The sequence below is a fragment of the Pleurodeles waltl genome, chromosome 3_2, assembly GCF_031143425.1.
Source record: "Pleurodeles waltl isolate 20211129_DDA chromosome 3_2, aPleWal1.hap1.20221129, whole genome shotgun sequence".
NCBI lineage: Eukaryota > Metazoa > Chordata > Amphibia > Caudata > Salamandridae > Pleurodeles > Pleurodeles waltl.
Genome location: NC_090441.1, coordinates 5,120,643 through 5,148,101, shown reverse-complemented (window position 1 = coordinate 5,148,101; position 27,459 = coordinate 5,120,643). Strand labels below are relative to the sequence as shown.

The window sequence follows — 27,459 nt, the reverse complement described above, 5'->3', positions numbered from 1 at the left end:
CGGCACATGGCCACGACCCACCAAAACACAGTTTTAAGAACCCAACACACCACTCCAATTAACAACGTATATTTCCCTATATTAATCCACCACTAATCCACCTTGGGTTCCGGAGTAGCCTGCTACTCGGAAAACACAGCTTCAGCAGCTCATCAGGGGTAGTAAGCGCTATATAAATACAATTACAACCAAATAGATGTGAAACTACCTTCCTAGTTCTATATTCAAAATGAAAATACTATACGTCAATAATGTATTTATATAATAATGTAAATCAGAGAAACAGTTGTGAGATATTCGCCTTCATCTGTGTAAAATATGCTCACATTAGGCAAGCCAGACTGGTATGTGGTGAATAATGATCTCTATAATAATAAATATGATGACATATGTCACACAAAGCAACAAAGAAACAAAAAAGAAGAAAAAAGACTCATTTACTTCGCTAGCCTTTTATTATTACAGAACACAATTAGACAACTATTTTTAAATCACATAATTCACTTGGTTTAAGACAATTCTTCAATATTAAAAGTGTTAACAGGCAAATCCACCAAGTTGATTCAAAGTGCAAATCAATGTAGAAAAGTGCAAAATGGGAATAAAAGGACAATCAAACATCTTTTGTTTAATTTTCATAGAGAATTTTTAACGGACGTCGAAGGATAGCCTACAAGTTCTACTGCTTCAAACAATCTCTCCGAGGGAGTAAATACAATGGGGAAGTTTATGAGGAGCATAGCACGAACATTCTCTTGTGTTAGAGCCATCTTGGTACGTAAAGCAATTACACATTTTTAAACAAATAACAAAATGATAAAGAAAAACAAGGAAGTTGCAATTACATAAGAAGATGACCGAAAGGGAAAGAACATATGATTCTTTAATAAAGTTCTTTTTTTTTCCTTCAGTGGCCCAAGATGTACAACTCTAACCAAATGTAGCATATTATTCGTTTTTTTTCCAACCTTGTTTGATTAAATATTCTTGTGAAATCTATATTTCAGAAATAAACATATTAGAATGGTTATATACTATTTGGAATTCCAGTCTATACTTGCAAAGTGACAGCTAGGAATGTGGATAAAATATTTACCTTTGCACTGCAATCTTTAATAGACCACCACAATTTCAAGAGGGAAGATCATTAAAGCTCTTATATTAAAAAAATGTCAATAGAGATATAAGATCATGCAGTTGCATACATAATTATTGAGTTGGAATTATCAGAGGGATGTTCATTTGCTAAAATGGGTAAAATGTAGGAAATGAATGAGCAGCTCCCTAACCAAACATGCATCGGGCCACTGCCTTAATACCACACTTGAAATGGAAGTCACGTTTTAGTCTAGGAAACAAAAACAAGATTTCAAACATACAACAGAGAAGGTGACCAAAAAGCTAAGCTATAAATAATGACACTAAATACACGTCTTATAAAGGAAACAGATTCTACATCCAAAAGACAAAGACAAGAGCCATGCCTGTATCATAAAAGGTTTTACACAACAAACTTCCACCTCATTACAATTTTGCCTGCAATTCCAGAAACCCGAGTGGACATTGACTAGAATTTATTTTGCTTTATGTATAAATTAATTAGCCCTTTTATTCGATGTAGACACTCCTGCAGCTGGGGAACATCTGGTTTCCAAAGCCAGAAGTATATGAAAGACATGTGATCTACAGAGATGTCAAAGTGACCAACATTGATTAATGCCTGGCGCCTATGTCACATTGAAGAAAGTTAAACTGACTCAGTCCAGACGGTTAGAAACAACCTATGAGAAGATGCATTCAATCAAGTCATGATGGTATGTGTCAATAAAAGATGGGGGATAGGGACTGAGTGAACTTAACTACTAATACTAAGAAGCTACTTTTCCTTAGTCTAACAAACATTCTGTTCCATCCTCAATGCCAATTAAAAGGTCACCAACAACAAAACACCAAGAGAAATGTGATAGCTTAACCTAGTCCAGGATGCAGACGAGAAAGGACTGCCACAACAATTTTGCTCTTAAGCCTTTATTCTGGTAGTAGCGCTTAGTATGTGATCTAACACACAAAGGGGCCCCTCTGCATTCCAAATACACTGATGAGCATCAACAAACTTCTGTCTTAGTTTCACCTGGCATAAACTCACTCATGCTTCCATTTTCAATACTTAAGCCACTACCAAGCACAGGAAAATTGCATACGTTTTTATTAGAGCTGTTGATCATGCCCATCCTTTCATTGTGCCACAATTTCAGATTCGATATTATCCTACTTCTTTTAAACAATGGTAACAGAATATCTCAACTGCGTGACAGATTCAATCAGACGTTCCACCGACCTTTCCATTACTATACCTCATGCCTGCTATACATTGCTCATCCTAGAAAACTAGTGCTTCCTCGCTGTGGTACAACAAATAATGTGTGTAAATAAATGTACCATTCGTAAGTTGATGGCCATGGAACTGTAAGCAGTGTTTCGTTCTCGAGGAGCCACAGTGAAGAAGAGATAAGGAAGCTAGTAACGCTTAAGCAGCATCAGGACCATCACAATGTGAAGAACCTGCACAAGTGTCAAAAAGGTAAACTGCAGTTTAGAAATAGCAGCCCTTAAGGCAGAAACCAAAGTGCCAAGTGCCCCTTCAGTTAGATGATATATTATTGGCATGTAAAAAACGGTAGACAATGGCAAGCGATTTAACCTCAATTTGATAAACTATTACTGTAATCCTAAATTTACCTTCCTACAGTCACCATTTGAAGGTTCTTCCTGTTTCCCTTTTTCGAGAATGCAAAAATAAATACAGTCAATTCCTATCAATTTCGATTCACAGGCACCAAGGGCAGTACATTTCAAAGTCCCATCTCCCTGAAGGAGTGAGGTATAACTCTGAGGCAAATGTATGGCACTGCTAATCAAAGGGTGAGATGAGAATGTGCAGATCAAAGTCCTATGGAAAAAACAGCCTTATGTCCCAGCTGCTGTGGGGAGGAGAACTTTGTGATGTAACGATTTAAGAAGGATTCTGTAAACATGGAGTAGGTGGTAGAGACCTTTTCCTGTCTCTTGGATTGCGTTTAGGACTGGTTTACGAGTCAAGCTGCTCTCTTTCACTTTTCATCTTTCTGGATGACTGACCTTGCCTTTGCAGCACTAAAAAAGTTCCCGAAGATGATTTTGGTTTTTAGCATGGATAGACCAGGCCTCAGATATTTAAAAGTGTCTTTTGGCAGCAGCTCTGGCAACTTTCCACTGTCAGTTAAAAACAGGGAATGGTCACTCTGCGCAATTACAGTGCAAGAAAGTGCCCTTGCATTCTTTTCAGCCCTCAGTCTAGTAGCAGATACCTCAGCACTGTGCCCGGAGGTTAGAAGACTTCTGGGACAGAGAGCTGTTCTGTGCTGGGTAGTCCTTGGCAACATAAGGACCAGTTTCGTCATAGAATGCAGTCAAACAGAGTGCAGATCATGAGATTCATTGTAAAATATGTGTTACCAGGAAGAAACGCATGGAAGAGGAATGAGACAGATGCATTAGGGCTGAGGAGACTTAGGAGTTGCTTTGAGCCCCCTGAGATAATTAATACATTTTAATTTTTGCAAGGCAGCCCCGGGCCGGCGATAAAATGGCACGAGGTTCCTACGAATCCACATCGGAAACAGACGTGCGTGTATCTGAACCAACAACCTGGGAAATGGTGCAGAGCTAAAACATACAAATGGCGACACGAGTTTTCTTTCATTTGATGCATAAATCTAAAGCGTGGCAGCACTTGTAACGGAACAAACGAAATTACCCAATGTGCAGTTATTGTTCTAATCCAAGTTTACTATCTACAACCACGAGGAGAAATCACAACCCCTGGTTTCCATTCACATAATGTTATAGACCAATAGCTTTCAAAGCTGTAAAATTACTGGTTTCATTTATTTATGGATGTAAAAAAATCCATAAATACCCAAACTGATAATTTTAGGACATCTCAGTTGTTTGTGATGTATAATTAAGTTTTATAAGTTCCAACATGGGTCCCTTCTATTCAACCTTCTCATATTCTCCAATGACACGAGCAGGGTAAACGCTTCACCTTCAGATATATTGAAAATCTGCTCGAATGAGGTAATTGACTGCTTGTTGCATTGGACGAGAGCTGCACTAAAACGCAATGGCAGAGCTCAGAGGGTGGAAGACGATTAGCTGTGTAAGGCGTCATGCTAAACATGAACTGGATACGGCGATCTGATCTTCAAAGAGCTTTGCCAGTTCTCTACGAACATGACCTACAATAGCCTCACTAAATCCCATCCTGGCACTCTCGGAATGCCAAACACAGCAGGGTTTTATTACAGTGCAACATGCATACAAATAACCGAGCAGAATGAAGCAAATAACTGAGACCACTAACCACGTTACCACTGGGGTTTCATCATGTATTTGGGATGAAAGGTCAGTGAGCGTAGCAAATGCTCACATAACTTCATCTCTGTCCAAATTTGGCAGTTTCCACTCTGCCCTCGCTATGCACCCCACACCCAAACAATCTGCATTTCATAGCTCACTGAGGAGGTAATCGGCACCGAATAAAAAGCCTCGTGAACATGGAATCCTATTGCGAGTCGAATCAATATGTGGGTGAAAAGGAATGTCATTTAAGGAACTCATTCCACAGAAAAAGCATCAATTAGCAATAACCACTTGACATTTAGCAGTTAAACAAGATAAGGCAGAAAAGCTATCATATAATCACGTTTTTAATCAAATCGTGATCTCTTCTGAAACCTCCATACTGAGTTTTCTACTTTCTGCTTTCAGCAGCTCTTTGTTAAAGTGTGCTAGTAAAGTTTGGGGGCCGGTTGCGGTGAGGGGGGGGGGAGGAGAGGGGAAGAACTCCTGCAGGAAAAGTCAGGTAAGAAAATATTTGTCACGCCACTGAAATTTGGCCTCCATGTGTTATTTTTCGGTTAAGACAGAGCCTAGTGTTACAAAAACCGAGGCAACTCACAACTAAACTAGTTCACCAAAGGGCCTTAAAGGGATGCCAGTGCTACAATACACATTTCTATGCAAACCATCCATCCCCTACACGCAAAGCATGCTGGTTGTCACCTTGTGAGGTCCAAGAGCTTGAATGAACAGATTTAAACACGTAATTTCAGACAATATGGAATTAATGGGCTTCTGAAGTAAAAATCTGATTACGTTGACTATATTAAAATCGTGAACTGTGCATGATTACTTATTTGATTTTTTTTTTAAAGAAATCCTGAGGTACTGTACAAAGGAAAAAGAATAAAGATTTTACATTCTTGACCCTCAGGCATTCTTACACTGAGGCACCGAGACTGGCATGAGTAGTTGTGAAATTTTAATGGATAATACATCTAAGGGGACACACAAAGACAGTGTCACCAGGTCCAGTAAAACAGGTATGAACCTTAAAACTAAATTACTCAGTGACATGTGCCCTTAGAGACTTTAGAAACACCAAAAAAATATATTAAATAATGACCATAAAAAAAAAGAGGTAAAAGTCCAGTGTTGCAAAGATTTGTTCCAGTGCTGTTCTTAAATTACTATTTTAGTATTAAACCACTTATGGGTAAATATGATAACTTTCTGTCAGATGAGACAGTAGAGAGAGAAAGCAAATTCTCAACCATGATCCTTCAAACACGATTAAAATCTTCATCCCAAAGCAGATGATCCTGAACTGCTGGATTTCCTTGTTTCCTGCACCATTTTCATCCACTTTTTAAGCTATGGTATCTGTTCCGTCGGCCTCATTTGAATATCTCCAATCTAGGAATAAATTTGAAAACAGTGTGAAAAATTACAAAATCAAAAAATTTAACACAAAGATCAGACGTAGAGACTAATACACACAAAAATACTAAAGGTGGACGCTATGAATATATTGAATGGTTTATGATCCAAATCGAACTTCTGACTTTTTTTTTTTTTTAAACTAGAGATGGGTCTTATGTGACAAGAAAAACAGTATCCTGTCAATTAGGCCCCAGTTACAGACGGCAAAAGCAATCTCTGTTTGTATATTGAGCGCTGTCCCCTAGTCGCATCCTTCCTCACCAGGCAGTACACTTAAGAGTCTTCTGGCCGAAGACAGTGTGAAGTAATACATCCCCCCACCTGTCTCAAAAGTTATTTTCACAAAGAATGCCATTAAGGAGTACGCAAAAAGAACAGATGATGGACGGAATGCTAAACAATGTCAAACATTCACCAGTCACAGATCAGGGATTAAATCAATCTTTTTTTTGCTAACCACACCATTCCAGTTTGGGCTCAGCCCTAATCAAGTCAGTCTTGACCCTGCTCCCTTGGGAACAGTCCATCTCGAAATACCAGGCCGGGTCCGCCCTGGACCAGCATCAAACATCCTAGGACTGGTTTCCGAGTATTAACCCTCATAAGCCATGCTAGCTTGAATCAGGTGACATAGCAAGCACGGGACCCACGTCTGGGCATATCCTTCCCACTTAGGGCGACAAATGCAAAAAGAACAGACAATGGACATGATGCTGAACAATGTCAAACATTCACCCCGAGTCACAGATCTGGGCCTAAGGGGTACACAGCACATCTGCCCTGTATGGACATGCACCAACCAGCTTCACGTGTAATTCAACTGCAACTCTATGCCTTAGTCGATGCTGTAGTATTTCACAGCAATAACGAAGAACAGTATCTGAAGATATTTTCCCCACTGGTAAAAACATAGACCCCGATTTAGATGTTCGCGGACACATCCTGCCATCGCTTTTTTGCCAGATTTCTCACCCACCAGCTTCACATTTCACTTGCCCTATTTAGATGTAGGCAGCACTGTTGACGAAAGACTGCCACAGTCCCACCGACTCCGCCAGGCTTCGGATCCCGTGTCGACAAACTAATGGGAAACAGTGGCTGGCAGCGGGACTGCAGCCACGTAGATTTCGATCTGCCTTCCCGCCAGGCCGATTGTGGCGGGAATACCTCCAACCCAAGGCTGGCGGATTGGGGGAGAAAGGGGCTGTGAAAACCCTCCTTCTCCCCCACTTTCTTTAACCTTTTCTACAGGGACATGACTGGAGGACCCCTGCCAATGCTGCTGACACTTGAGCACGAAGGTCACCAACCCAGTTGTCGCAGAACAAGAAGGTGACCAGTATATAAAACATGTACACAAAGGAATGATGCTTTACCGCCGAACGCGACCCGAGCGTCAACATACATGTAAGTATGGTTTTATTCTTTGTATGCAACACACATATATCAACACACATAACCAATGAGGCACTCCCCCTCCATCGCTAAACCGCTGCTATCACACCACTGGTACAGTGGGAACAATGGGAACATCTAAATCAAGTTGGCAGTATACCTCCATCCTTACGGAGCGGCAGCAGAGTCCAACTGGCTAGCAATGAGAAACAACCACGGCAGCAGTTTGTTTCTCCAACCGCTAACATCTCAATATGGCGGGCGGTACTCCATCAGCTTGACGGAGTACTTCGGACCGCCGAGGCGGAGGGATAGAGGTAAGACCATCAAGATTGAAATCAGGTCTATACTGTTCATACAAATTTATTATACGCAATTAGAAATATAAGGGGGGTCTACATTTTATAACTTAACAAGGAACTGTTTTAAAATACCCGTGATGACTGTCGGGCACCTGTCACCTCAAAATGGACAAATTCAACTGATCAAGGGTCAGACTAATAGCAGACACGTCAATTTAATCTCTTGCTCAATTTGCAGTAATCCCAAGAAAAACTGATATGCTTCACAATATGGGGAAGGCCCACCTAAGAAGCATATTATATCTAAAAGGGCAATCCCTCAAATCTGAGAAGAGAATTACTCCTGCAGGGCAGTTTTTTCACTGCAGCTTCACATGTGTGGCTGTGGGACTACTGAGGTGGAGGAGAGCTAACTGTCTTATCCAGGGCAATACAATTCTTAATAGCTTTCATTGGGGAAAATACATGACACATTTTATTTAGTGAAGCAGAAAATGATGGCCTATGTGAACACATTGGACAGTGTTAAAACTTCTCTGAAAGACAAGGAGAAGAAAAATATGTTCGACTGAGTGAAAGATGGAGCAGGTTGTGCACTGCCTGAAGAGAGACTCAGTGAAAACTGCCATGTTTTATAATTACGTCCGTGCCTCTATCCGTTTTTTTTTTTTTTTTTTTTTTAAGAGAACCAGGTGAAGCTGCTGGAAAATGTATGCTGATAAAACACCACCAGAGCCCTGAGATGCCCCTGTAATATTCCTACATCAGGAGGTTCTCTGGCGGTTATACGCCTGGTAATCAGAACCACAATGTGGATGTCAATGCGGAGAGCCAAGAAAAGTGTTATGAACACTAAGACCAATCCAGTGACCCTTGGTGGTGATGATATGTGAGGGACAGTCTTAAAAGCAGCAAAAAGGACTTATTTATTAAGGCCTTTGAATTCTTTTTTCAGACATTTACCCCACAAGCAATACGAGGAGACAAACGAGGCAGTAAATAGTGGAGTTTAAGCTATAGTCCTCTTCTCAGTTCCAGGTAACAGTGGGCGAACCAAAATCAATATGTTCGCTCCAGTGCAGGCCGCAGCAGCTTTTGCGGACTGTTTGGGGCACTCAGTGAGTGCAAGATGAGAACTGTACAGAGCCAAAATCTTCATAATGTATTTTGGGCCCCCTCTCACCTAGTGTGACCCACAAGGTTACCTGAAGAGAAGGAGCACATTGTTCTGAATGTGTCTGGGGCAGTCTCAATGCCCTAGGACCACCACAAACTGAGTTATGGGCACAAATGTGTTGTAAAGGGAATGCCTGCAATTTCCATGAATACATTAAACCCTTATCAGAAATAAACTGTGTTCATTTATTAGTAGGAGGTGCAATACCTCTGGTGGAGGCTAGAGGTCCCTGTCGAGCCAACTAAGTTAGTAATGCCTTGGAACAATTATCCTTTCAAGATCATAGCAAGCATAGTGCATTCCACCTTTGTAGGCCAAGCAGGGCTGCCAGATTACTATTATAAACAAGGCCCTTATAACACAAACTCCTCTTAGCTGTAAAAACAAAAGTTTCAGTTACGAAAGAATTTAAATACAAGTTGAATGATGGAAGAGGTTATGGTATTTGGGCCCCCTCTCACCTAGTGTGACCCACAAGATGGCATGGACAGAAAGAGCATATCATTCTGAATATATTGGTGGTGGTCCAATTGCCCTAGGACCACCACGGGCTGAATTATGGGCAGAAATGTGTTGTAAAATGATGGCATGCAAAGCATTATGGGGTGAGTTTCCTCAGAGTGCAGTAAATATTGTAGTATCGGCTCTGCCGCTGTGTTAGGAGAGCCGCTGTTGGCGATTCATTCCTAGGTCGATTTCATGTGATATGAAGAAACCAAAAAAAAGTACAAAACACAGGTACAACACAACTACTTGTGATTGCTGTAAAGTAAGGACCAAGCGAAAGGCAAACTCGGAAAATGAACCGCACGTATGAACACGAGTGCTTACTGACAAAACACGAGAGACAGGAAACAAAGAAAAATAGTCCGTCCAAGCAACAGAAAAACACTCCAGGTGTAAGTAAACTGTCCTTGGCCAGTGCTCCTCAGCCAATTACAGGACGTGACGAATCGGCTGCGAAACCACTTAGGAGGCAGCACAACAAGAGCGACACTGCCTTTCACCTATATTGGAAGTGGCAGGCAGTGGGAGCATATGCATATACTCCATGCAACAGGTCTTCTAGACAGTGCATGCACACGTCTAGGCTCGACCTAAAAACAAAGTAGCTGGGCATGTTGTTCTTCATCCATAACACCCAGACAGGCATCCCTTTGCTAATCCCAGCTATATGGCAAAAGAAACATGAAAACTTGACTTCAATGGAAAATAGCACATGGGTGTGAGACAGGGGTTGCATATGAAGAGGAAAACTTGCTAATGTTTCCCTGTGAGACCTTTGTGGCAGCCTCTGAGGAGAAGCTTCCTCTAGTCATGCAGGCATTCTAAAACAGTTCGCAAGGAGGAAGTACAAGAACAAAAGTATTATAACTACTTAAAAATATTTATTGTACATAATTAATACTTATGACTATAAGTTATCGTACATTGTGACAGTAGAGAACTTAATAACTCAACAGCATAAAATGGATTACTGATATTGAATTTTCTAGGAATTTTGGAAAACATGCTTGAATGATTGTTTGCACAAGACTTAAGCCTCCAAACGGATCTATTTTGTACACAAAGAATCGATGAGCATAGTGCATGCTTCTTCATACATGCAATGAACATGGGTAGTACAGTGAACACAAATACAAGCTATGAGCAAACATATAAGCACACATATTCACACACAACACAAACAAGGCTATAGACACCTAAACCTGTTTGTATTAACTGCATCAATATCAACCCTAGTCTCTCACTCTTTAAGAAAACAGGTATTAAGTGGGAGCCTCCTTGTACTGCTAGGGTGTCTGGCTTCCCAATCTCATTATTTCCACTTTGGATTTTTAGCAGGACACAGCAAGGATTCTATCGACTTTACTCATACCTGCCGGCTTCACCAGTCAACTGGCCTGCTACTATCAATGATCTCCTGGAAATGAGGAATGGCCAGCAAGACTGGAATGTAACAAGTCCTTTCGGGAAGGATCAGCTGCCTCTCTGGGGCTACGACTCCAGCTCTGCCACCCTAAGTCAACTCTGCACCCTCTGAGATGGCAGTGGCTGGACGTCACATTCTGGTCTGGAAGACTTAGTGAATGCTGCATGACCCTACCTGCATGCCAACAAGGGAATTAGGATTCCCTCACTCAGTACCAGAACCACAACCTCCACAGTCTACATCCGATTGACTCTCAGTTAACAAAGGTGTCACTCACTCCCAAAAATTCAAGGTACAATCCCACAATTCTTTTGAGTTCTGCCTCTTCGGCTCCCTACGCTTGCCAGAACAAACTATGAAGCCAGGGGCAAAAACATAAAGTGGGGTTCTCTGGATGCTCCCGATATTTTTGTCAGGGGTGTTAGCAGCACATACAAAAGGTACATCAGGGAAAGATAATACACATGCCTAGTGCAATCTATTGGTCTGGATATGCAAGCTGCTTTGTTATTAATGAAGACGGTAGGCTAGCTTGCAATTAAACAGCTTTCAATACATGTTGCTAAAGGAGAGTGAGTCACTGGTGCATGTGGTGTAACTGAGACCGTAGGAGAAAATGATCTTGTAGAAATCTGTCTTAGAAGGAAGAAGAGAGAAGTCGCATTAGTTTGTGTATGCATCTGCAAAGGGCAATGTTTGCACATTTCTGCTGCACAGCAGTAACTGAGCATGAATTACCTCCTCTGTAAGGCACCATTAGGGATAAAGACTGCGGGTGCAGCACTGGAGTTAGACACAGATAGGTAGTAGAGAGGAAATGCAAATGCAATGCATTTTGACTGCTGACCAATGACACTACAAGGTATGTGGGGAAACTATATCCAGCTTGGCGTAACTAAGGCTCACTAGACTAATATAAAGTCTTGTAAAATATATGACTGACACTATATAGATATTGTGGATAGAGTGGACTAACACTTTAGGGATGTGTTATGAACTATAATAGCACAATATCTAACATTCACTCTGATTTGCATAGTATCTGCTGAGTTCCTATAGTTATGATCATTTCTATTCACATGATTTGTAGGTTTAGTACTATGAAATAAATAATCGTATAGTTGTAAATTACCAACCATTGAGCGCACGTACTCATTTTTAGGTAAGAGGTTATGGCTGAATTTATCATCACCTGCAGTTAAGAGAGTCTCTCACCGGTCCGTCTGACTCCTAACACTACCCTGTCCAGCATAACTCACTGGAGCGAGAGGCATGAACAGTTCTACTTTTCTCTGAAAAGTGCACATTTTCTTTTCAGCCTTGGTGGATGACACAGCACCCAAAGTGGGGCCTAGGCTCCAAAGCCTCCTAAGGGTCCAGGATCCTAAAATAAGTTGCACACACAACCTTAACTGGAGACCTCCAGAGGTATTTTACGATGCTCCTCAATATAAGAGAAGTATCTCCCTTGTCCACTTGAGTTTGTTGAATGTTTATCAAATGGAAACGATCTGCCCAAATCGCAGATGTACCAGAAAACTTGACCTCCCCCCCCCCACAACTCCCTACGAACCATTTGACAGCAAGGAGATTCCCGTTAACTGGAGATTAAATTACATTTTTGGTCAGAACTGGCATATACAACTGAGGTATTCTGTTCATGGATTGAAATAGAGTCTACTGATGCAGCAGGACTCTCTAAACCACTATGATAAATATTTTTATTGAGGTGCTTTTAACTTATCCAAGGCACGTGGAATCCAACATGCTTAGGTCCTCTAATACTGCCGGAGCAGACATGGCCTGCATTAGCCACATGTACACCACATCTTATAAGAGACTGACCTCCCAAAGCAGAGGCTAGAGAAGTTCTACAGAAATAATAACTATATATATATATATATATATATATATATATATATATATATATATATATATATATAAAAGAGTATATGCTAGAACAACAAAGTACTGAGGTCATATGGTCATATGTACCATTCAGACATCTAGGCATGTGCAAAAGCAACTGCCATTAATCCACAGATTATAAGTACAGTAATGGGGTGTTGCCCAACTAAACGCCATTTTGGGTAGCGGGGAAAACTGATCAACTAGAAGCAGTGTATTCTCCTTTAACACCACAAGATGAACACTGAATAATGAATATGTGTGTAATAATTGGAATGGCACTGAAACTACAGCAATGCCAATAATGGGGAATTATATTTGCTATCTTATATACATTCAACCATGCCATACCTTCGAAAGTTGTATCGCCTCATATGAAGTACAACAGGAGCATGGTGCCTCACCTGCAGTGGACCTGTGTATGAAAGTAATATGTAACATTGACACTGTAGCAGAAATAGTTCTTGGACACAGAGTGATGCAGCTCTGTGGGCCACTCACCAAAGATGCACCAGGACTCCGCAAGGCCTGAAAGAATTGGTTTTAACAAACATTACCTCTCAAATCTACGTCTTCAGGGGAAGAGTCACACTGGGCATAAAGCCCTAGAAACATCAGTTAAAGCCAACATCAGAATGTGTGCATAATCAGAAAGATAATGACTGAAACATAATCAACCAATCGCACCAACATATGTTAAAGCAGCACGTGAAAAATAGGCTCGGGGCAGGCAGGAAGATCAGCTACAATGTACTTTGCAGGAACAATACTGGTTGCCAGAAATGCTTAAAAACAAACTGTAGGTCTTACAATGCGAGATTTGTCAACCAATTGACCACAAACACCTTTAAAACAGCGTAACCGTTCCTTGTTATCTACCCCGATCACACAAGTGTGTTTAAACCAATAAATAACAAAAAATATATACTAGTGGCAGTAGATTCTTGTACACACTTTAAGCGGGTGTGCCACAGTACCAAGTCACTGTTTGTGCAGTCGCAAAAGGCTTGCCATTCTTTATCACATTGAAGGGTTAGAGCCCTACCAATCGTTACTAAGATTCATCTTTTACCCGTAGGGTATTCATGGAAGCGCCCACAGAGGCTGGAAGTCTCCAGTTTAGAAACCCCTTTAGGCCTTGTTGAACTGATTCGGTGAAACCGTATCATGTGGCCCATCCTCCAAAGCTGCTGCAGCATCATAAAATGTGTCACGGTTTGAAACTCCTCTAAATGAAAAGCAACCAGGTTTGAGAACAGAGCAGCCAGCAGCCCGCACTGAATTGGTTGTAAATACCAAAGCTACATCGTCAGCATCACGATTGATGGTAATTATAGAGCCTATCGGAAACGTGCTAACTCCAAGCATCAAAGAGACACAAGATTCTAATTCAGAAAGCCCAGAGTGAAGTAGAAGGGCAAAGGTTAGCTATGCTATGGGAGGAAGATATGACTCATCTCTAGTTTGCGACTTGGCTAATAATGGTGATGTCAGGGTGCATGGCAAATAGGTTCCAGAATAGGGATCCTGACCTAGCGGTAAGGAAGCAGAGTAAGCAACAAGGACTACACAAAGACACTAGGAGTGTGTTAAGTGACTCTCAAAGTCCTTCTATAGCCACTGCGCAGCAAGATGATGTCCACTGGTAGGACTTGGAGCATTAAATCCTGGATCCAGAAGAGACAGTTTCTTCCGGTGGAACCTAGATGAAATCTTATCTCTAGGACAATTCAACAATGATTGAGAAAGGAACATTATTGAGAACTTGCTTGCAGATTTGTAGCCTCATGCTTCCATGCACGATGCAGACATCTCACAGTGAATAATTACAAACATTAGTATACTATAATTGATATGTAGATTGATCTTACATATATTAAATCCCGCAAGGAAGGTTTTCAAATGTTTTCAGTGGGAACACTGCACCATGCCAGTATCACAAAGAATGTCCTGAATTTCGCATCTTGCAATGACCACGCCACATTAAGACCCTCCAGCTAGATTTCGCTTCCATCACCCTGAATTACTATACCTTAGATAGATACGTTGTACTGCTGAGACATTTGAACTAGATTCCATTTCTCCACGAAGTGCATCCTTCAACATGGCACAGAATGTATTCACTATCAAATTAAACACTGGCTAGTGAAAGTCTGGATGTAGAAACATCCCCATACCATCCAAAATAGCTTCAACTGGAATGGTCTGGAGTTTAACATTCAACAGCAATCGGAATCACCTTCAATGATGTCTTTTCCTGCCTTATCAAAGCGAAGAAGGACCAAAGAAAGACAACAAGAACCTCTGCGTACTGACGCAACATGACATTATGGAGTCTGTGAATCAAATTCAAGTAAATACTTCATGAACTCCAGTAGGTATACAAAGGGCACTTGCTGCTGCCCTTTGAGCACAACAAAGTTTCCCCAAAGCAAGGCTCAAGTATGCAATTGTTAAACGTTTGCTTCTCCTATATCTGGAACTTGATTGTGAACTACCTCTCCTGGTTCTCTCTGCCAGTTACCTCTAAACAATGAAAAGAGTTGGGGCAGTTCAAGTCGAGCGCTATGAACTGCATGTGCCAAACCATTGACTATGGACTCATGCATTGATTTTTTATTAGTATTCGAAGTAGTATTCTTTAATACGGTGGTATTCTTTACTTCAGCAGTATTCTTTTTGAATGTATCTTAGTTTGAACCCTTGCCTCTTTCTTCCACAGATATCTAAAAAAAGGTTTTCTGATGAAAAGTAGCAGCGCTGAAAATGTACTGGAGCCCATTTAGAAAGACTGATTTCAGAAGTTCTGTTCAAGAAGATATGAATGTGCAAATTGAATTAATACTGGATTTCTAAGAAATATACATTGAGCATTTTCTTATTCATGAGCTGTTTTCAAGTGAACCCAAAGGATGATTTCTAGAAATTATATACAGAAAGCACACCGTATGCAGTGCCCTGCGAATGAGTATACCAAAACCGGTACAATGGTTGCCAAAGAGGTCAACTGGGAATAATTACACATTGTGGAGACAGTTAGAATGGGCAGATTACATTTTCCATACCCGACATGGTGGGTGTTAGCGGGATACACACAGCTTCCAGACACACAACATTTGAACACAAATCAAGGGAACTGTGAGGATTAGTGACTGTATATAGAGGACTAAGATAGTATGTATTAACACTAGTACACACTAATACTGCAGCTCAGGGAGTCACACAAGGGCATCAGACACAGACAACAAGTCTGAAAACCTTAAATGCAGTTATCGGCAAAGTGCTCCATTTTCGATTGCTCATAAAAATACTCAACTAGATCCGCTCTATCAAACAACGCCCCAAGATAAATAGAGTATTGAAAAATATGTGGTACAAGGGAAAGCATTTTTGCTAGCATATACCAGTATGCAGGATACACCCTTTGTGGCAGTTATGCCAGATGTTGTAAAACATTATAAAATTAATATGGGGCCACTTTGGTGATTTATTGGAGTATGAAACTGAATGATCACTTTGATGTAGTCTCTTCAGCAGTTCTCAGTAACATTCATGGGGAAACGGCATTGGTGGCCATATGCCAGCGCCCTGCTACCATACCACTACCGAAACAGGAAAATGAGTTACCTAAAATTATTTCGGAAACCTACATCCCCATAGGTCGAGATACGTATGGTACTCATCCTTCCAAACCGCAACTCAAGTCTAAGGCTGAGACAGAGGCAATGCATAAAAAAACAAACATCTTCTAATGGAAAAAGGAAACAGAAGGCTAAACAGAAATCTCCACAAAAGCATGAGTCTAGTGTAGATTCAGGTACCATGATACAATAATAAAAAATAAAAAAAACAATCACAACCAATATCAGTATAATGATGGTCATTGTCAGAGGTTTCTGTGGATAGTAGACTCTCAGAGAAATACTCTGTGGATGAAAGGAGCGGGCTAATTTAGTATGATAGAAAAGTGAAGACAGCTAAGAAGGTGCAGTCTTGGGATACCAAACACAGTGTGAAGGAGAAGTAAAGTTCATATTCAAAAGTTCATTATAAAAAGATGAAAGTGGCCAACTTGACCATTAAAAAAAAATTATACACACACACACACACACACACACACACACACACCCCCCCTTAGAGAATGAGAGTCCTTCTGGAGAATGGAATGGAGACAGCAGTGCTTCAGGACAATAAGCGGCCATATTCTCAAGAAGCATCTAGTCACAACTCCTATTGATGACTACACAATCACAAATTGAGGGGTGACTTGTCGCATACAATAAAATAGTTTTTTGGTCACATTTGTCAGATGCCTATGATTTTATCCTGAGGATGATTGGCCTCCATCCTTTGTGACGGACACATCTCGAGGGAGGATGTCATACTGGAAGTGTTTTCTTTCCTAGTCTCTCAGGGACAAATATGCATGCAAGTAGACTTTGAAACAAGCTCCAACATTAAACAGAAATCAAATGGAGTGGGAAACAAATTCTGTGTTGTGTGTGATTCCTGTTCAGAATTAGCCACCAGTACAGACTCAATATGCACTAAACCCAGAGAGGAAGTGCGATATAAAAACTATTCTGACAATTGCAGTGTCAGCGAGCTATAGTACTTTGTCATTCAACCATGAGCACTCATCTCTTTTGGGTGGGTAGGCCAGAAAATCCCTACCATATTGTATTGGATCATAGAAACTTGAAACCTCACACACATGCACTGGAAAATGCTCACAGTACTGTACATATGGGAAATTTAGTCGGGAAAAAATACAAGATGACAGCAGAAATCACTAATTGTTTTCTTAGTCAGAACATTGCATCGGAGTCATAATGTCTGACAGCATACACCTTTGGTGGGATTTAGTATGATTATTAGAAGTGTGTAAAAACAGTCCAGCTTTGTTTGAGGTAAGAATAATGGACATTCCCCAACACAAACCTGATGTGTTCTCAAACAATGATGACACACTTCAATTATGTAAACTTAGATGAACATTTAGAAAGGACAGGCAGAATAGTGACTACTATACTTCCATGAATGGAAGATTGCCTTCCTTCATTCAATCCTTCAGTATGTAAATTCAGTGAAGGCAAAGGACTGCTACACATTGTGAAGTTCGCAGCCCTAATGGGGTTCTTAAATTATGGAAGAGCTCATCAGCCATATTATGCTGGGCAGGTAAAGTCTTTAACAATTCAATGTCACCCACGTTTCTAAAAAGAAATGGATAGAGGCCTAGGTCTTGGCCACTAGCAGACTTGCAAACGTGGCATTGAGAATAATCTGGTTAGCATTGTTATTTACAACAAACGAGTAAAACAGCATCTTGATAACTACCACTCAGTGTTGCCTGAAAAAGCACTAAACAAAAATATTTAACGGCTTGTGCAGAGCGTTTTCCAAGATGGTGAGGTCAAGGCACTACAACTCACACTAAAGTATTAAGTGGTTTCACTGCAGTGATAGCGGAAGTTCATGCCCTTCTACTAGCCTTACAGAAGACAAACCCGTTCGTTCCCACACTAACTGCGTCGGACTCGGCTTTCTATGTACAGAGTTAATGGTAAACTAGCACATTGGCATTTTAATGGACTCAGAGATTCAAAGGGAAAATCGATAAAGGTGAAACAACTTTCAGGAAAGGTGGCTGTTCGGCGGGATAAACTTCCTTTGGTCCATGTACGGCATATAATGGAACATAAAAGTGAAGGCATTCACACTAAAGAGAACTGTGTGGCTGATTCACCTGCAAAGAGAACTGTGCAATTCTGCAAAGTTGCTGCTGTAAAAAGTGCTAAATCCTTGAAAGATTCCCTGTTAAATTCTCCTATAGTTTTTTCTGAGGATAATGTTCCTATGTTTAAACCAGGAACAGGGGGATGGACACCTCCCCAGTGAAGCGCTTTGGTTATACCTCATAAAAGCACCACACAATAGCACAGCATCTGGCCATGTAGCCAGTGTCCATATATGTTCAAGGCTACAAGGAAATATTTACAGCAGTGTACTATTTGTCAACAAATTAAATCTTTTACTACTGTGAGACCAACTCCTACTTCTGTGACTATATCCAACAAAGCATTCAGCTGTCATCTACCTCAAACACATTGGCCTGTTGCCAATTGCCAACCATTACAAGTTGGCAATTGGCTACTTAGTTGTGGTTGATACGTGCTCTACATGCAGTGCCTATTAGCAATAGAAGAGGTGCACATTTTCATTGAGACAACTGTCAGGCATTTTCTGCTAAGGCGTTTGCTAATGCGCTGTCTTCCCTGGGAATACACTTGCTATTCTTACATCCTTCTGTCCGAAATTAAGCAGCATGGTCAAGTGATCCAATTTTGCGCTTATACAAGCATTGACTTCAAGGGTGCTGGACACAGGATTGTTATGGTGCCAAAACATTTAGCAGGTTTAGCAAGTAACCAATACCTGGCCAAGGTCAGCCCTAAATTGCCTCACACCATACCAACTTCTTTTTGAAATAGCAATGTACCTGAATTGCTGCTCCCTGGTAAGGTAGAGCCGTAGAATAATTAACTCACTCATGTGTCAATCTGTTGTAGAACCGCCAAGGCTAGAGAGAAACCCATGAACAAGAAGTGTTCACCGACTCCTCCACCATTGAAGTTAAAGCTGCTGATGAGTGGCTCCCACAAGGGAGAGAACTAACCCAGGAAAGGATTCTTGAGAAAGTACCTTTTGAATCATCATAAAGACCACAGTGCCACTCACACCTTAAAGCGGTCACTGTTGCCTGGTGCTAACTCAAAACAACAAGGCATGAACTTTGTATATCTAGATTAATCATTTGTCTGATTCTATTCAGGGCACCCATGCCACTGATGCCTCCGGATTGATAAATATGTCCTCTTCCTATTATGGATTTACACCTTGAAGAGGTCAGCCCCACGTCTCACTAATCAGAGGGATGGCTGAGTTTCCAGTTTTACATCTGATAAACCAGACACTTGACCAATCCTGATTTTTTGAAGCAGCAACTTAATCACTGAACCTGCTTCAACTTTGACTGCAACCTTTCCTCAATATCAATAATCACCACCATTTAAAGGTTTGTTACCTTTTCAAAAGGTTATCACATCAAAAGAGATCCTGAATCGGAAGTAAAGAGAACTGTTCTTCTCTATCTCCCCGAAACTCCAATGTTGGAAGTCAGCAGACCGGGATCTAGATGGATGAACATCTGTTGCTAGGGAAGCAGTGGATACATCCATTCACTACAGTCATATATTTGGATTTTTACAACTAGTTCACCTCTCTGTTTGTGTACTACAATTCTGATAATCATTTTGAGGATAGTGCATAAGCACTGTCCTCTGGAGTATTCTCCCCATTATCCTGTCATTTAACAACTACAGTCACATTTGTCTTTACATTGTGTGTCAAGGAGCTGCAGCACTGCTAAAATCTCAGCCTTTTCACTACCGCATGACATTTTTTAGCTCCTTTCCAGATGCTGAGACAACAGCAGTGGTAATGCAGCAGGTTTTGAAGATGGTGCGAGCTGGCAACGGGAGTCAATAGAGTTTCAGCAGGATGGGAGTCATGTGATCAAATTGCTTCAGTCCCTGGATGAGAAGTGCTGTGGTATGTAGGACGTCCCTAAAGCATACAAGTGTAGAGAATGGGAGGACACTGAGAAGGGCATTACCATCATTCAGATGCATGTGCACAAGGGCCTGAACAATAGTCCTAAAGTCCATTTCTGGATGAAACTGTTTGACTTTCTTTAGAAGAGACAGCTGGTACCAGGGATTTTCTTTGGGGCACTGTCTTCCTTAAGGGTGATGTTGAGGTCCAGGGTAAGTCCAACTGATTTGGATTTCAGTTGAAGTTGGGGCTCTAAGCAACCAAGGTTCATGTCATTGAACCAGATTTGTACTGTACCTTATTTGTTGTTCCTAGCGAATAACAGGAATGCTGTTTTGACTTCAGGTAGCTGCTAGACATTCAGGTCTAGATGATATGCAAGCAGCGTTTGAGGCATTGCAATTCTGAAGGTTTTAGATGAGAGGGGACATTATGGAAGGAATGGTAAGAATTTTGTAGATGCAGGATGTTTCCATCACAGAATAGTGAGAAAAACGTCTGAATTAGGCAAATTTAGCAGTTTGCAAAAGTTCTTTTGTTTGGGTTTGGTAGGTTTCCCTGGGTGGGGGCCAAACCAGAGCCTGAAAAGTGCAGCCATTCAGAATGGCAAGAGGGACTAAATTAGCATTTTCCTGAAACTCTGATGCCCCATATGTAAAGACTATGCCTAGAAAGCTAAAACATCCTTTCACTTGCCACAGGGTTGAGGATGCTTTAGTCAAAAGGGGAGTAGAAAAACTGATGAGGCATTAGTGGTGGAACCTGATGTCAGGATGGGCCATGCCCATGCTTTCTGCAACTCCCTACAGTGAGGCAAATCCTCTCCCTCTCTAAAGTTCCCTGGGTCGGGGTGGGGGAAAGTTCAATAAATACTGGGTTGCCCTTTTGGAGTGGGGTATGGCCTTATGTCATGGTAGAAGGCTCCCACTCCTTTGTTTGTTTTGCAACCATTTTGAAATCCCTGGTGCCTAATGGACTTTTTACCAACCTCAGGGGTGGAGATTACGGGCAAACCACCAAATGGAGCAAATCTCCTATCTGGCCCCTGGTGGGCAGAAAGACCCATTTGTCCCTTTTGGGTGGGAACATGGTACTATGCCAGGGTAAGCCACCCCCATCCTTTTTAAAACTGGTGATTTCTACTGGGCTTTCAGTCATCCCAGGGGCAATTTAAGGGTCAACCACATGGGTAAAAAGACTTGATTACCCCTTTGGGTTGAGGTATGGCCCAAAGCCAGGGTGGGCTGCCTCTGCTCCTTTTTGTTTCAATTTCAATTCCCTGGTGGCTAGTGGGCTTTCTGCCTATCCGGGGGGGAGCAGATTGAGGGCAAACCCCATGACAGAAAGACTATTGCCCCCTTTCAGAGGGGACTAGAGCCTATACCAGGGTAGGCCACACTCACTCTACCTTCAATTTGACCAATTTGTGGGCAGAAATACTTTATTGAATTTTTGGGGGTACACCATGGCCCAGTGTGAAGGTGTGATAACCCCACCACTTTGTTATTCCCGAAATGTAAAATCCTTGTTTCATAGTGTGATTTCGACCCCCTTGTGGGCAGACAAGAGGTAAACCTCCTATCTGACCCATGGAACAGAAAGACTATTGCTCCTTCTGGAGTATGTGCCAATGCCAGGGTGGGAAGCCCCCATCCCTTTGTTTGTTTTGGCTCCATTTTGAAACCTCTAGTGTCTAGTGTGTTTTCATTCCACTCCGAGCCACAAATTGGGTCAGCAAAAAGACGTGTGCCCATTTGAAGTGTAGGTATGGCCTAATGCCATTGTGAGATGCCCACACCCTTTATTCCCCCGGTAAAATCCCTGCTGCCTAGTGGGCTTTCTACGGTGGGATCGACGGGGTTATTATACAGAGGGCCCCACATCATCCCTCAACACTAGAGCCCTCTAATGAATCATTTTCATCCTCATCTACAAAATTATTAAGTAGAGACCCCCACAACATTAATTCATCAGAGGCATCCCTGTACCTGTGGAATGCATATGCCCCTCTTCCGCCAGCCCCCATTTAAGCAGGTACCGCTGCCATGAAGACAGAGGTGCTTGGGTACCCATCCAGTCAATGGACACTCTTCTCTTGGCCACCAACAGAGTCAGCTGGGTCATCTTGTGATTCATCTTTCATCCCCGAGGCGCGCCACTACTCCCAAGAGGCAGGCTAACTGGGTGTAGTGATATTTGTATTTTGTCCATTGACTTCGTGTAGCACCACTTTGCACTTAGCTTAGCTGGCCACTGTCACATTAGTGATCACCAGATACAAACTCCATTTTGTATTCAGCTTAGCCTTAGCTTCACTGCCACGTTAAAAGGTAAAAGTAGTTCTCCATACAAAACATGTTATGCAACGTGTTTTCTATTTTGCATGTTCTTTTCTCATTTCTCACCAAAGAGCTAGGACATAATATGGAGGAGTCAGTCAGTCAGCACGATAAGGATGAACTAGACGGATGTTTATGGTGCAGCAGGTAACGGCTTACGCTTGGGAGAGACACCTTGGAAAAATGACCAGTTCCAACCTGTTTCTTTCAACCCTGACCTAAGATAGCCAGCATTTTTTAATATTTCTTACACAAGCGGGAGGGGCTTTTCCAGAAAGCTCCTTCCTCATTTGTTTAAAATATATAAAAGACCCAGATTGACAGTGGGAGATTCAGAGACCTCAATCAGGATTTTAGACATCGAATGTCGGATATATTTCCTGTGAGGGTAGAGTTCTTTCTTTCTCGTTGCAGCCGAACGGGGTCATCTGCTTGCTGGCAGGAGAAAGATGAAGCACCTGACAGGCCCTAAGGTGATGCATTTTTATTAATTATTTGCTTTGCACTGTATATGAATATATATATATATATCAATAGAAGTGTTTGTGCCTTGCATGTATATATTTGCAGTTTATAGATTAAAGATTCTTTGTACATGGTCTTACTTCATTGTTGCACATTTTCAAAGTACACTTTTGGCTATTCAAGCCTTCCTTCACGAGCCTTGTGAAAAGCTATAATAAATGTCTTCTTCAGATTAAGAAGTGCATTCCAGAGAATCTTTTCAACTCCTTTCAGTGTGTGTATGTTGGCTTAGTCAAAAGTAAAACAAAACACGGGGTCAAAGGAATCCCATTGTCTGTTGCTTCTATTATTTTTGCCACCACTTCCCCCAGAACCCCTGAATCCCTGCGCATGTCCAGGCCAGATGCAAAAAGCTGGCACTCAGCTCCCCACATCGCGTGCACTGTGCACCCCTATTGGGAGTTATACTATTTAAGTGTTTGTGAGCGTTGTAAAAAGTTGAAATGGAGCAACTTGAGTCTATGGTTGCAGGACACTTTCTTCAGTAATGCGCATACATGTGCCCAATCAGCTTCTGTAACAGGCTCCCCCTGCTCCCTCTCCCATGCTCCCCTCGAAGCACATGGGGGCAATACCATATTGTTTCTAATCCCATTACAGAATAATGAGATGAGGTGCCTCGCCTCCCCCCACCGGAGCAGGCTGCCCAATACCTGGGATGGCTGCGGGCAGCAGGAAACCCAACCCAGACCTCCTGCGCAATGCTATCCAGTTGAGCATAATGTAGGAATTGTCCCGGTCCCATCTCAAAGATTTCTCTAGGCTTCTGGAAAGTGATAAATACCTCCCCGGGGTATAGGTCCCAAATGCGTAGCTCTCTATCAAGTGGTGCAAGGCGTAGCACCTTTGCCACAGTTGCCGCCCAGATTACGGCGGTCTGCCTCCCCAGGCTGACCCCCCCATCAGTATATGCCCCGGAGTGTCATTACCAAGCAAGCCTAGGGACAGCCTCTTCTCCCAATCGTCCGTTTCTTTCAGCCAGGTTGCAGCATGTTGTAAATTGGCTGTGTAATAGTAATGTTGCAGGTCAGGTATAACGAAACCATCTTCCACATCATGTATAAGAACCGATAAGGCCACTCTACCTCAACATCCTGCCCTACAAGTGAAGTAAGCAAACTAACCAGCTTGCGAAAAAATGGGGAATGAAGCAGAAACACAGCGTTCTGAACCAGGTAGAGGCAGGGTGGAAGAAAAACCATCTTGGCCATTGCAGCCCTACCTTTCACAGATAGGGGAGTCTATTCCAGAACACCACGGAACTCTCAAGATTTGTCATGACCCTATCCTCATTTAAGCAATGATACTTGTTCTTGGTGCGAGACACCCATATACCCAAGTATCTAAGGCCCTCTGTTTTCCAGCGGAGGCCAAGTTCAGGCAATTGGTCAGCAGGCATACCGACTAGTTTGCCAAGCGGGAGCAGGAGTGACTTCCTGTAGTTGACCCGAAGGCCAGAGACCATGCGAAAGGCATCGAGGAGCCCTATCAAGATCGGCACCGCTCGGCACGGGGTGTGAACATATACCACTGCGTCATCCGCATAAAGAGAAATTACATATGTGGAGTCGCAGAACCGAATCCCCCATGGCTTCAATTCCCCAACCATAGCAGGCCTGGTCTTGCGTCCGACCAGCTGCCCACACAGGCCCTCCCATCCATCAGACAGGTGTAGTAGAAAATCTAGTATGCACTGCACATAACCAACCACCCTCCAAAAGAAGGAGTGGTAATGAGCAATTAAAATTCCCCAATGCCCTCCACCCCGGATAAGCAGCTTAACAAAAGTAACAACACAAGCTGCACGTCCATTGAGTACCATGCTGTCCCACAGCCTAATCCCAAGACTCAGAAACATGGCCCACCACGTAAGGTGGAGAGATGCGCTCCCATCCCCATTGCAAATGTAGACCCAGACCAGTTGGGAAATTCAAATACAAACATAGCACTCATGCCACTCTGCAGGCAATGATTCAGGCAGAATCAATACCCCACAACTTCAGCACTAGAGTGGACAGGGAGAAAAAGGACAGATGAGAACACCAAGAGAAGAGTGAATACAGCACATGTATAGAAGATACAATCAACTGGCAGAGCCAGTCAAGTTCGCCTCCCACACCAGGCCACGTCCCCAAAGAGAGAGACTGCATCCTGGTGCATCAGTGCCACCCTCTTCGATCTCAACCCTTGTCAGACTCTCCCCTCCTGCCGCCGACGACCCCCGCAATCCAGCATACCCCTGAGATCTCCAATTTGAGCTACGGGCTTCACAAGCGGTCCCGGCTCCCTTCCGCCAGGATCCCACTCCCTCCTGGGGTATCCTGTCCCATACCACCAGCCACCTCCACACATCCTCCAGTGTATCAAAGAAATGGGACTTGCTGCCAGACAGGACCTTCAAGCGGACAGAGTACAGCAGCATGTAGAGGGGGCCCATCAAGCGCAGCTTAACTTTGACCTCCAAGAATCCTTTGAGACCCTTGTACTTTATTAGTGTGATCTGGATAGATGGAGATCCTGTGGTTATTAAAGGGAGCAGAATCCGTTTCACGAGCAACACGAAGGATACAGTCCCTGATTTATAGTTTAGTATACAGCAATAATGGCTCATAGTGGCACCTCAGGTCTAGGGGGGCCACCAGTGCACCATGTGCCCTATCAATCACAAACAATGGGAACAGTCCGACTGGCCTCAGCACATCTCAAATCCAGTGTTGTATGAATGCTTCCAAGGCAGATTCCTCAGCTTGTTCTGGCAATTCAATGAAGCGGACATTGTTATGATGGGACCTGCCCTCTGCATCCTCCACCCTTGCCTCAAGGGTCCCCGCTCCGGAGGTGGCCTCCGCCATCTGTTTCCGCAATGTGGTAACCTCTGCTTGGAGTTCGGAGATGGAGCCCTTCGCAACCTGCACACTATTCGGACACCTTCCTGTGGGCCACTCAGAGAAGGTTGACCTTGATTGCCACAGACTTGATCTTCCCCTCAAGCACCACCCTAGATCTATGTATCGCAGCAAATGGTTGCACCCTGGAGGGCTCCCTGGCAGATGGGTCAGCCCGCCTCCTCTAAGGTACCCATTTCTGTGTGTCCCTTGCTGCTCAGAGGGGGCCGGGGTGGTGTACAGCTCCATTGTGTTGCCCTGTGGTGGGGCCAATTGCTTACTTTTTCCCATAGGAGGGGTCAGGGAAGGACCATCCAGAATCCCCCCAGCCAAGGATGTGGTAGTGGCAACATGCAGAGAGTCTGCCAGCAAGGTCAGTCAAGTGGAGGGGAGGGAAGAGCAGCTCCCATGATCCCAGAATCACCAGATGACTACGGGCACAAGGAATACAGACCCGGACACTCATGCCCACAGTCCAGGGCCTCAATTCAGTGGTAGTCTCTCACTCACCCAGGGGGGCCCCACAAAGGGTCCGATGTGAGCTTGGGACACACGCCTAAGTCCAAAGCGAATGCCCCACATCACTCCACATCTGCCAGTCCCTCCATACCTCCATAGATGCACTCCAGAACGTGAATATTTAATGGACCCTCACATGCATGAACTTGGCATCCACTGGGCTAACAGGGCCAACTCAGCTCCAAGATGAGGCCCCCCAGCCAGTCTTCAAGAAGTACAGCTGGGGCCCCCCGCTTGCAACCGTTCTGGGCACCAGCAGATTCCACACCGCAATGCCACACCGGATCCCTGCTCCACCAAGCATGTTAGTGTGAAGCTGGGGCAGGCGCCACACGGTCTGATGCCCACAAGCGAGGCACTTGCGCCTCCCCTCCAGGTGTAACAGGAAAAGCAAGGAGGTGCATCCCCAGGCTCAGTCTCTGAATGCCACCTCTCCCCTGCCACCCGCCACGAGTGGCAGCCGCTACAGACCAACTCACGCCAGCGGCCTGAGCTACTCAAGGCCCCGGCTTCAAACGTCGCTTCAGGCTGCGGCCACCCAGGCAGTGTTTGCTCTCTCCTGCAGTCAGGAACCAGTCGCCACTGAAAACCCAGCCCCCCGATCAACTGCGGAGGGGGTCAGCAGCTCAGCATTCAAGGTATCAAGTCCTTGCTGGGAAGGATACATTCTGATAATGCCCGAGACGCGAGGAGCCTCTCAGAGGTACGTCCTACCGGCCATCTTACATGGCCACGCCCCCGTGATTATACTTTTAAAAACATAACAGTTCAACTGAAATGGAACTGGACTATAACTCCCAGAATCTATTTGGATTCTAAATAAAGGCCCAGGACAGGAAAGCCTTTTTTCTTGCTCCAGGTGACAAACTTTGTGTGGAGCCCAGTCTTCCTCTGGCATGAACTTTGAGGCAAACTCGAGGCCTGGCCATCTCTGACTTGCACACTCTTTCCTTCTCAGTTACAGCTCTCAATTGTGCTGTGTAAATTGTGAATAACCCACTTTTCTGTGTAACGGATGCTTGAAAAACGTTCT

The 27,459-nt window shown here is 43.2% G+C and overlaps 1 protein-coding gene across 2 annotated transcripts in view; it reads right to left on the bottom strand.

Moving 5' to 3' along the window:
• The window catches only part of DHRS11 (dehydrogenase/reductase 11), a 352,716-nt gene that overhangs the window by 85,412 nt on the left and 239,845 nt on the right, over window positions 1-27,459 (bottom strand). Inside the window, exon 7 of one of the 2 annotated variants that reach the window (XM_069226558.1) lies at window positions 437-5,799. The exons of the other annotated variant lie outside the window; for it this stretch is intronic. Within the exon in view, the coding sequence (XP_069082659.1) occupies window positions 5,758-5,799 (42 nt within the window). The 3' untranslated portion in view covers window positions 437-5,757. Of the gene's footprint in view, window positions 1-436; window positions 5,800-27,459 lie in introns of those variants that run through there. 2 annotated transcript variants of the gene reach the window in all.